Raw genomic sequence first — 12,333 nt, 5'->3', positions numbered from 1 at the left:
CAGAATAACTATGTAGCCGTAGATCGTGTAGACACGGACGATGTCGGCGTTGTGTAGTTCTGGTCGATCGAGCCGCTGTCGCTGTTCCGGCCGTGCGTGGACGCGGCGACCGCCTCTCCGTTCCTGCCGGTGGATCCCCTGCAGCTGCTGGAGGACGGCCAGGTGGCCAGCGTGCCGTGGCTGCTCGGCGTCACCTCCGACCAGGGGCTCTTCCGTCTCGCCGGTAAGTCTGCACACCGCTTAAGTTACTGTAAGTTGCAAAGCGTCTTCTCTGAGAAGCATTTTTATGTTATCATTCTCTCGATTCGTTTGACGGCGTCCTTCAGTTTTCCTATCTTTGTAGTTCCAGTCCGCAGCCAGAGCTACTCGCAAGTCTATCCCGTGCAAATCTCTTCATTCCTACAACTTACATCCACTTGTACCTGCTCAGTAACTACCTAATCGAAAGTGCCGGACACCTATTACTAGACATTAATATGGGATGTGTCCACCCTTCGCCTTTTTTATGGCTTGAACTTTGGTGGAGAAACTTTCAGTGAGGTGACTGAATTACTGTGGAGGAATTACAGACCCTTCTTTCTCAAGAGCCCAAACAAGAGAAAGAAGTGATGTTGGACACTTGAGTCTGGAACTAAGTCGGCGTTCGAATTCATTCCAAAGGTGTTCCATTGGGTTTAGGTTCAGACCCTGGTAGGGCAGCCCATTTCAGAAATATTATTGACCACCATCCATTGTCTCACTCATTCCGCTGTATGACAGTGTAACCTGCCTTTTCCTAATTGGCCTATTGGACTGCGATATAATGACCGTTATCGCTTATGTATGAAAAAAATTGTGGTGAGTTCTTTTGGGACCAAACTGCTTAGGTCATCGGTCCCTAAGGTAGTCAGTACGTAATGTACCTTAAACTAACTTACGCTATGGACAACACACACATACTCGCCTGCGGGAGGACTCGAACATCCGACTGGGGGAGCCGCGCGGACCGTGGCAAAACGCCAGAGACCGCACGGCTACTAAGAGTTTACAATGAGTAATGTTATAGTTACAGAAGGAAAATAATAGCGGTTAGTAGGAGGAAAGTGTATGACAGACTTTTCTGAAGGAAGAATCTACTCTAACCCTATCTAAATACTGATAAATGTTTTGAAATAAGTGGAATATAGTCAATCGCTCACGAACCTCACAGGGCAGAAAAGGGTACCATGTAATGTTTTAATACAATAAATACTGGTAATACAAAAAATACTGATTAACAAAGGAGGGATAATTAAACGGCCGCCAGCCAACTAGGGCAGTGAATATCCAGATCCTGAGAAAGGTAATGGCAAAGAAATTTTAGAAAATAGTCACTGGCGTGGAAACAGAAGTTTGTCACGATTTTTCACAACACAACAATTCACGAGAAAATAAATTAGTCAGGAAGCACTGAGTAGGCAGTTACTTAATCTGAAATACTAAATTTTGAAAACAAAGTTAAATGAAGTTGCTGGTTAAATAAATGACTGACTGTAACTGAACCTTTGTTACATAAAAAAATGATTTTAAGTAACCTCAGCGTAACGTAATGCAAACTTTGGAAAATGGTAGGCAATTTACCTTTAACTATTGAAAGATTCAATTTCCTTAAGCAAATGAGCAACTGATTTACTTTTAATATAAGACCAATAACATACGTACCAAGCCAGCAGAAGACAATTGCTAAGCTAAATGTAGAACAAATGACACTTAATTTGTGCTGTATCCTTAATTATTAGTTTTGCCAGTGAAATCTTACGTTACTTCAAGTGAGTGAAGTTCGTAATCAAAATTGCAAATTGGTTAAGCCTCTGTTATGCAACACAAATTGAGATAGCAAAATTCAGACAGAAACTGGTCATTAGTAAAAAAACTTAACTGGCAGTAAATAGTTAACCAATTTTCATATTTTTACGACACTCGGTGACTGCATAGAAAAGAAAGGAATTTTGTGACTCAAGTTGCTCTGCCTCCTATCAGCTCGCAGCGCGGCACAGACTCTCCATACGCAAAGATAAAAAACGTCACAGTGCTGCCATTTCGTTGTTACTATCGATGCGTTTAAATAAAGTTCTCTCGGCTATTACCCAGCAGTTCACAATATTTACATTACAATTACAACCAATTACATACATTTACAATCAGATACCATATTACATCCATTACATATTAATTGTAGTTTCTGTAATAAAGCTTACATATTCAGAACTACGAGGCGTGTTTTTTAAGTAAGGTGCGTTTTGCTGTAGACATTAGTAGTTCGCGCGCATACCGCAACGAACGCACGTGTCGTGTACCGGCATGCCTTGGAAACAACTGTGCTCAGTTTCAGCTCGGTAACTAACCTGTATGGTTCTGTTCTGTGCTTTCAAAATACACTCCTGGAAATGGAAAAAAGAACACATTGACACCGGTGTGTCAGACCCACCATACTTGCTCCGGACACTGCGAGAGGGCTGTACAAGCAATGATCACACGCACGGCACAGCGCACACACCAGGAACCGCGGTGTTGGCCGTCGAATGGCGCTACCAGCGCAGCATTTGTGCACCGCCGCCGTCAGTGTCAGCCAGTTTGCCGTGGCATACGGAGCTCCATCGCAGTCTTTAACACTGGTAGCATGCCGCGACAGCGTGGACGTGAACCGTATGTGCAGTTGACGGACTTTGAGCGAGGGCGTATAGTGGGCATGCGGGAGGCCGGGTGGACGTACCGCCGAATTGCTCAACACGTGGGGCGTGAGGTCTCCACAGTACATCGATGTTGTCGCCAGCGGTCGGCGGAAGGTGCACGTGCCCGTCGACCTGGGACCGGACCGCAGCGACGAACGGATGCACGCCAAGACCGTAGGATCCTACGCAGTGCCGTAGGGGCCTCACCGCCACTTCCCAGCAAATTAGGGACCCTGTTGCTCCTGGGGTATCGGCGAGGACCATTCGCAACCGTCTCCATGAAGCTGGGCTACGGCCCCGCACACCGTTAGGCCGTCTTCCGCTCACGCCCCAACATCGTGCAGCCCGCCTCCAGTGGTGTCGCGACAGGCGTGAATGGACGGACGAATGGAGACGTGTCGTCTTCAGCGATGAGAGTCGCTTCTGCCTTGGTGCCAATGATGGTCGTATGCGTGTTTGGCGCCGTGCAGGTGAGCGCTACAATCAGGACTGCATACGACCGAGGCACACAGGGCCAACACCCGGCATCATGGTGTGGGGAGCGATCTCCTACACTGGCCGTACACCTCTGGTGATCGTCGAGGGGACACTGAATAGTGCACGGTACATCCAAACCGTCATCGAACCCATCGTTCTACCATTCCTAGACCGGCAAGGGAAGTTGCTGTTCCAACAGGACAATGCACGTCCGCATGTATCCCGTGCCACCCAACGTGCTCTAGAAGGTGTAAGTCAACTACCCTGGCCAGCAAGATCTCCGGATCTGTCCCCCATTGAGCATGTTTGGGACTGGATGAAGCGTCGTCTGACGCGGTCTGCACGTCCAGCACGAACGCTGGTCCAACTGAGGCGCCAGGTGGAAATGGCATGGCAAGCCGTTCCACAGGACTACATCCAGCATCTCTACGATCGTCTCCATGGGAGAATAGCAGCCTGCATTGCTGCGAAAGGTGGATATACACTGTACTAGTGCCGACATTGTGCATGCTTTGTTGCCCGTGTCTATGTGCCTGTGGTTCTGTCTGTGTGATCATGTGATATATCTGACCCCAGGAATGTGTCAATAAAGTTTCCCCTTCCTGGGACAATGAATTCACGGTGTTCTTATTTCAATTTCCAGGAGTGTAGTTTGACTATCAACTCGCCCGCCGCGTGTGAGGTTCGCTCAGTGGTACGGTTTTTGTCAGCAAGGAACCTGTCTGCTGCAGAAATTCATTGACAGATTTGCGAAGTGTACAGTGATACTGTTATGAGTGAAAGAAAAGTGTGTAAGTAGGTTCGAGAATTCAAAGATGGCTGTGGCAACGTCCATGATGAGTGCCGTTGCAGTCGCCCTTCTTTGATTACAGACGATTTGGCGGCTTCAGTTGAAGCGAGGATTCGTGAGAACAGGCGCTTCACAATAACAGGTCTTTCAAACGAATTTCCTGACGTGTCGAGATCAGCGCTTTACAATATTATTTCTGAACACTTAATTGTAGGAAACTGTGCTCCGGTTGGGTCCCGAAACTCCTAACAGAGGACCACAAAAACTCAAGATTTGAGTGTGCGATGAAGTTCTTGACTCGTTATCACTAACAAGATGATGGCTTCCTGAGTCAGATCGTAACCGGGGACGAAACATGGGTGTCGCATATCACGCCCCAATTGAAGCAACAGAGCATGGAATGGAGACACACACACACTCGCCTGTAAAGGTGAAGGCCAAAGAGACGCTGTCCCAGCGCAAAATAATGGTGTCAGTGTTTTGGGATAGGCATGGTGTTTTGTTGGTCGACTTCATGCGGTATTCAGAAGTATATTGTCAAACCCTGAGAAAGCTACACAGAGCAATTCAAAACAAAAGACGCGACATGCTGACAAAGGGAATTCTCCCTCTCCATGACAATGCAAGACCTCACACTGCAGGTCAGACTCACGATTCATTGAACAGTTTTGGTTGAGAAGTCTTAGATCACCCACCCTACAGTTCTGATCTTGCGCCGAACGATTACCATCTGTTCCTCCACCTCAAACAACACCTCAGTGGCAGCCATTACAATGATGGCGACGAAGTGAAAGCGGCAGGTGGCAAGTTTTTATGAAGAGAGTTTTTTAAAATTGGTTGAGAGGTATTATACGTCTTTGAACAAACTTGGCAAATCAGAGTATCAAAAATTAGAGTCAAGTATGTACTTTCTGAATATAAATTAACTTTTTTGAAATAACCTTTGATTGTGTACTTATGTTCAAATAGACCGTACTTAAAAAACATGCCTCATATAAGTACAGCACAAGTTACAAATGGATCTTAAACAGGGGAAAAATTTCGGATGATGAAGAAGGAATTTTTTCTGCATTTTCGGTGTTACAACATGTTGCATTGTCATTCTGATAGAAATAATCAACTTCTCCAAACTGTTCATCTATTGTAAACAGTACACAATAATGTAAGACGTTTCCATATTCTTTCGCATTTAGCATTTTTTTGAGCGCAATAAGAGACCACACCCTAACCATGAAAAACTCCCCCGTATCGTAACACAACGTCCTCCAGACTTCACTTCTGGCACTGCACATGATGGCAGGTAAAGTTCTCGAGGTTCTTTCCAAACCCAAACACTTCCATCGAACTGCCACAGGGCATAGCATGATTCAAGGCTATAATCCACTTGTTTCCAGATATTCACTGTCCATTGGTGAGGCGCTTTACACCACCTCATGTCTCACTTAGCACTGATTACAGAAATGTGTGGCTTGAGCTGCTCGACCAATGTAACCTGTTGCCTGTAACTCCCGAAGCACAGACACTGTGCTAGCTGGGCTGCTGGTAGCACTTCGGAACTCGAGTAGTTCCTTCCTATGATTTAATGCAGTTCTTTTGCAAACTCTCCACAGTGCTCGATTGCCCCTGTCTGTCAGTGTATAAGGTCTGACTGGCCTTGATTTAGCTGTGGTTGCTCTTTCACATTTCCATTTCACAGTCACATCACCAACAGTCTAATTGGGCAGCTTGAGAACGATTGAAATGTCCCTGATGGGTTTGTTACTCAGGTCACATCCAGTGATTGGTGATGTTCGAAGTCAAAAAAGCTCTCCTGACCGGCCCCTTTCCGCTGCTGCTTCTCTGCTTGTTTTGTAATGGCGCCTCTGATTCTCGTCACATCTGGCAGTCAATTTGACATTAAAAAGAAGTGTTCAGATACTTTTCATCAGATAGTGTACTCAAACCTTGGTCTTCCTCTGCCCTTTTCATGACCCACACGTTCCTCCCTTATAAAATTAACTATTCCTTCATTCATCGGGATGCATTCTATCAACAGATCCCTTATATTGCTCAGATTGTATAATATATTTCGTTTCCCACCAAAGCGTTTCAGTACCTAATCAGCAGCCTTACAGTCTACCTTTCTGATCCAGGTTTCATTTCCAAATAAGGCTTCGCTCAAGACAAATAATTTCAGAAAAGATTTTGTAGCACTTCAACCTGTATTTGATGTTAACATGTTTCTAATTTCTAAAAAAAATATCTTCTCGAACTGTTTAAAATCTGAATTTTATACCGTGTTGACTGTTTTGTCAGTTATTCTTCTCCTTAACTTGGAAAGCTCATCTAATACTTCTGTGTCTCATTTCATAATATAATTACCTCAGCTCCATCTGACTTGCTCCTACTACATCCCATTACCAGTTTTCTACTTTTTTTGCTGTTCACCTTCATCATCGTCGTCGTCTTATTCTTCTTCTGCTCGTCGAGTCTTACACAGTATACTTGTTTGGACTTCACACAATTAACTCTGTCTCTTTCTCGACCATGTTATTTCTCTTCCACCTGATGGACTGTACTTGTTTAGAGTAACTGAAATTCTGTCTTCAACCATGCTCTTGAGGCGCTGTCTTCGTTTGTTCCCTGTATTCTTCAGTCTTCTCATTTAAATTATAAATTTTCAGTTCTGCTGAGTGCTACTTTTATCTCTTTTTTTATCAATCTAGGATTCGGTGCCACAAAATAGCACTGGCGCTGTCATTGTTTTATACAGCTTCAATTATGTGACTCTGCTAACTTTATTTTTTATATTTTTTTGTATAGTAGCACATATGCCTCGAAATTTGTTAGTTTTCTTTCTTTCGCCTTCGTCTATGTCCTGCCCTACGTCACTACCTAAATAAGTGAAAATGGAAACTTGCTGAAGTATCTTGTTTTCGATAAAAGTCTTAGATCAAACTGGGAATTTTCCGTAGTGGGCCATAGTTTTTGTTTTAAGAGCAGATATTTTTAGAGTGTAATGTTTTATTCGCCACTCAAATACTTTATACACAGAGCGTTTTCAGTCTGCCTCTGTATTTTGTATACAGTTACATCATCAGCATATAGAGCAGCGTCTAGATGGTAGTTCCTTTTCAACTGCATGCGTTCACAAATGAATATTTTATCCTTAAGGGAAGGCATTATGAGGGCTGCGACTGTTGATCAACACAAATAAAACATTTTCTGCGTAAGTCACTTGTTTATTTTGCCACTACGCGTTCTGATTGTACACAGTATCAGTTCTTCAAGTCGAGAACGGTTTATTCACATGGTTGGTGCTGGTGAAGAGTACAGACGTCTTTTCACAGTCGCAGACCAAGGGCAGTGTAGAGTACTTTGCGTCTTTTGCTATTGATAAAATCTGTTGATTCACAAAAGGCATTTTAGAGGTTAAAAACATTAATTTTCTGATAGTGCATTGTGCTTACAACAGTGTAAACGTAATGTGTTGTGGAGAGGACATACATCAGGTAAAAGTATGTACACCTTTTACAATTGCACCGCCCCTATAAGTACAATTCACTGTCAGAAATTCATGTTTTTTAACCTCTAAATTTCCTTTATAAATTAACAATTTTTATTATTAACAAAAGACGCAAAATAACCTACACTGCCCTTGGCCTCCGACTGTGAAAAGACGTCTGTGCTCTTCACCAAACCAGCCATGAAAATAAACAATACTCTACCAGAGGATAATGGTGTGAACCATCGAAACGCTTAGTGGCAAAATAAACAAGTGACTGACTCGGAAACTGTTTTATTTGTATGCTCTTGGACTTAACTTATTCAAGATACTTCTTATTGTGTTGCGTGCCAATTGTTTTGCTACTTGTGGTGAAATTAGAGTTGCATTGACAAACCTGGAAGTTTTTATTTCTTCTTCCGAATTTGCATTTGGTTTTCTTTACTGCATGCTCACTGTACAAATTGAATAACATCAGGGATACACTACAACAGTATCTCACTCCCTCCTCGACTAAAGCTTCCTTTCATGTTTCAGCTCTTAAAACTGCGCTCTAGTTTCTGTCAAAGTTGCAGATAACCTTTCGCTTCCTGTATTTTATCCATGTTATCTTCATAAGTTCAAAAACGGTATAATTCATTCAAGACTTTGTGAATCTACTATGTTATTAGTTTGTTTGCTTTTCTTCAGCATGTCGTGTAAGATATTTTTATCTCTATGCAGTTACCGCTAGCTATCGATACTTTTCTACACGTGTTTTGAGTATTCGAGTTTCTCGAGCCCTTTCTATTTCTCCTTTTTATCACTTCTTCCATCTGAGCTAGGTGACATAGTGGTAACACACTCGACCTGTGTTAGGAAGGAAGCTTGTTCGAATCTCCATTCAGCCATCTTAATACAGTTATACCGTGAATTTCTTAAAGAACTTAACGCATATGTGAGGTTGGTTCCTTCGAAACGACACTGTCCATTTTCTGTCTCTTCCTTCCCCAATGCGAGCTATTGCCCAGCCCCTCAGGGCCTCGGCGACGATGGGACGTAAGACACTACTTTTATTTCCTTTGTCACCGCTTCCAGCTCCACATTAACTATTCCTGGATACTGTGCTAGCTGCACCACCAAAATGGCCCTTCTTCTGGTAAGAGTCTTCCAAAGGCGACTTTCTTCGCCTATTCTTTTCAGTACATCTTCCTTTCGTCCCTTATCTCTCCATTTAATTTTCAGTGTTCTGCAATAGCACCACCTTTTTACCCACCAGGGAAGCCGAGAGCGCTAACGCGCTGCTTCCTAGACTCTGGTAGGTGCGCTAACCCCGGATCGAATCCTCCCAGCGGACTAACGACGAAGGCCGGTGTGCCGGCCAGCGTGGATGTGGTCTTTAGGCGGTTTTCCACATCCCGCTAGGTGAATACCAGGCTGGCCCCCGCGTTCCGCCTCAGTTCCATGACTCGCAGACATTTGAAAAACGTTCACACTATTCCATGGTTTACACTAGATGCAGACAACTGGGGTACACTGATTCCATCCCAGGGGGTACGGGGAGCGACAGGAAGGGCATCTGGCCACCTCTTGCAATTAACATGCTGCGTCCGTTTAACCATAAGAGCAGACCCTGCAAGTCGGGATTAATGCTTGACAAGAGAGAGAGAGAGAGAGAGCACCACATTTTAACGGCTACCAGTCACGTTCTCTGTGGATTGACGATAGCCTACGTATCACTTTCATACAGTGCAGTGTCACAGACGAATTTTTCCACCAACTTCTTCATCATTCCCTGATCAGTATGCGATACCAGCAGAGTTCCTTTACTGAAGAATGTAGTTTTGATACACCATCTGATCAGAAGTACACGGACACTCCTAGTTCATATAGAATTGACCACTAGAAATCACGAGAAGAGGACGTATCCGTTATAAAGGATGGAGCGGAGTACTATGTCGTCCGTAGAGAAGCAGCAACAACAGACAGATAGGTCAGGAGAGATAAGTGACTTCGAAACTGGACTGGTCGTTGGATGCCTCCTACGTAAGAAACCTATCACAGACATTTCAACACTTCTCATGTTGCCCACGTCGAAGTGGTTGTAAAGTGGAAATCAGTAGATGCACAGGGACTGTCGAGCATGCGGGGGAGATGTTGTAGAAATCGCTTGAAATTAGCAGACGGAATCAATCGTGAGTTCCGAAGTGTTAGTAACAGTCCAGTTATCACAATGGCTGTGCGTATGGAGTTGGAAACTAAGGGGGTACAATGGTCGAGGAGCTCCTAGGAAGCCACACGTTTCTGTGATCAGTGCTAAGCGCCGCTTGAGATGCTGTTAAGAGCGACGCACTGAACAGCGGATGACTGAAAGCGACTGACTAGCAGAGACGAATCAAGATATACTCTGTGGCAATCTAATAGAAAGGTTCGGATTTGGCGAACTGCTGGACTTCATGTGTAGTTGCAACACTAACGTACGCAGGAGGCGATGGAACGGTATGGGCTGTTTTTCGTGGTTACAGTGTGGTCTACTTAGTGCAGTTAAGAAAAAGCTAAATGCAGAAGAACATGAACACGTTTTACGGCATTGTGTAGTGCGTACAGTAGAGGACCAGATCAGAGATGATGATTTATCGGCGTGACAATCCATCTGTCCTACATAATGCAACATCTGTGACACAATGGTTTCTGGACCACAAGATTTTCTAAACGGATTGGCCTGCTCAGAACCGCTACTTTGGTATGAATTAGAACGATGACTTCGCTTCAGGCTCCAGTGTTCAATGCCACTACTTTCTCCGATTTCGGCTACTGTGTAAGAATGGGCTGCAATTCGAACACCTCATTGAAAGTGTCCCCAGCAGAGCTGAAGCCGACATAAAGGTGAAGGGCGCATACACCCTGTATTGATGTCCACTAACAGGTCACCAGGTACATTTGATCATATACTCAATGTCTGAATAAGTCAGCGTTACATAAAACTCTGTCACTCGGGAGCAAGGCAAGTAAGATGATGTTTCGTCCACATATTACGAAGAACGCGGTATAGGCATTTGAGTTAATTCCAACACAGCAGGATGATAGGCACCCAGGAAGTGAAAAAAAAGGTTCAAATGGCTCTGAGCAATATACGTCTTAACTTCTGAGGTCATCAGTCGCCTAAAACTTAGAACTAATTAAACCTAACTAACCTAAGGATATCACACACATCCATGCCCGAGGCAGGATTCGAGCCTGCGACCGTAGCGATCGCTCGGCTCCAGACTGTAGCGCCTAGAACCGCACGGCCGCTCCGGCCGGCCCAGAAAGTGAGATCGCCCCTACAGTTACACAGAGGTCTATACAGGACGTGTGGTCCGATAATGCTAATGTGTACCATTAGTGACAGAATATAGGGGTGTTCTAAAAGTCTCTCCGCAGTGCCGTACGATTGTTAGCCGCGCGTGCCGTATGATAGCACGCCTACTTGGGTTACTTCCCTTCAAGTGGACTCTCCCAACATTCCTCTGTTTCGTGTATCTCAGCCAGCGTGAGTAGTATCGTTGGTGTGTGTCGTTACATGTTGACGTGAACGTTAGTTTAGTTCCTTTGCTCGTTTGTTCCGCCCGCATCTCGTGGTCGTGCGGTAGCGTTCTCGCTTCCCACGCCCGGGTTCGATTCCCGGCGGAGTCAGGGATTTTCTCTGCCTCGTGATGGCTGGGTGTTGTGTGATGTCCTTAGGTTAGTTATGTTTAAGTAGTTCTAAGTTCTAGGGGACTGATGACCATAAATGTTAAGTCCCATAGTACTCAGAGCCATTTTTTTCGTTTGTTCCGTTTTTGTCACTGTTAAAATGCTAACCATTGAAGAACGTGTGTTTTTAGTCGAACAAGTGTTCAAAGCTGGCGGTAAATACACAGTTTCAGTTCGTCAAACATCTAATTCAGTTTTCCCGGCAATAACACTCCCACATCACGATACTGTGCGAGATTTCACCAACAAATTTCGAAGTACGGGTTCAACAGATGCACCGAGACGTGGTCGTCTCAGCGTTTTGTCTGAGGATAAACTGCTCGATATTTACGATAAAACGTCCTTGAGTCCGAATAAGTCAGTAAGAAAACTCGCCCAGGAAATCGACGTTAGTGTCGGAACGGCCCTCACGGCTGTAAGGAAAAAAATAGAACTTTTCCCATACAAAGCGACAGTGGTGCAAGAACAGAAAGTACTGATCATGGCAAGAGATTGCATTATTGTCAATGGTTCAAAAATTTCGTTCAACAAATTGGAAAGGATATCCTTAATGATACGTTTTTCATTGAAGTGGTGTGGTTTCATTTATCCGGGCACATGAACTCGCAAAATTCTCGTATTTGGAGCACCGCAAATCCATTGTGTATTCATGAGGAACCACTTCATTATGTGAAAATAGGGGTTTGGATTGCAATTTCTAGACGTCGGATTGTGAGTCCCATATTTTTCAACGAATCAATAAACGCACAACGATACTGCAGTGAAATTCTGTGCCCATTCATAGGAATACTAGTGTTGAGTGAAATTCTGAACGGTTATTTTCAACAAGATGGTGCAACCGCGCATACAGCTCGCGATTCAATGTCACGGCTTGCTGATGTTTTTGGTGATCACATAATTTCATAGGGCGCCTTTTCCTTCTGGGGCGCAGCGAAAGCAGCTGTCTATAAAAACCGCCCAAAATCCATCGATGGATTGAAAACTGCAATATCCACTTTCAGTGCTTCTGTTACAGAAGAAATATGACAACTTTTGTGTGTAACATGATTAGACAAATTGAATTGCGTATTCAACAACAGGGGGGAGGGAGGGACACTTTTAACATTTAATGTGAAAATTTGTAAGTAAAAATGAATATTCAATTAATTAATAACTTGTATTTCACTGAGTTTCATTTC

At 44.1% G+C, this 12,333-nt stretch overlaps 1 protein-coding gene across 1 annotated transcript in view; it reads left to right on the top strand.

The window, feature by feature from the left end:
* Positions 1–12,333, top strand: part of LOC126335739 (juvenile hormone esterase-like) — a 136,290-nt gene that overhangs the window by 70,635 nt on the left and 53,322 nt on the right. The window contains exon 7 of the mRNA XM_049999195.1: positions 58–223. Coding sequence (XP_049855152.1) covers positions 58–223 — 166 coding nt within the window. The remainder of the gene's footprint in view (positions 1–57; positions 224–12,333) is intronic.

The sequence above is a fragment of the Schistocerca gregaria genome, chromosome 2 (genome assembly GCF_023897955.1).
Source record: "Schistocerca gregaria isolate iqSchGreg1 chromosome 2, iqSchGreg1.2, whole genome shotgun sequence".
NCBI lineage: Eukaryota > Metazoa > Arthropoda > Insecta > Orthoptera > Acrididae > Schistocerca > Schistocerca gregaria.
Note: the sequence above shows the minus strand (reverse complement) of the source record. Positions and strands in the feature narration are given on the sequence as shown.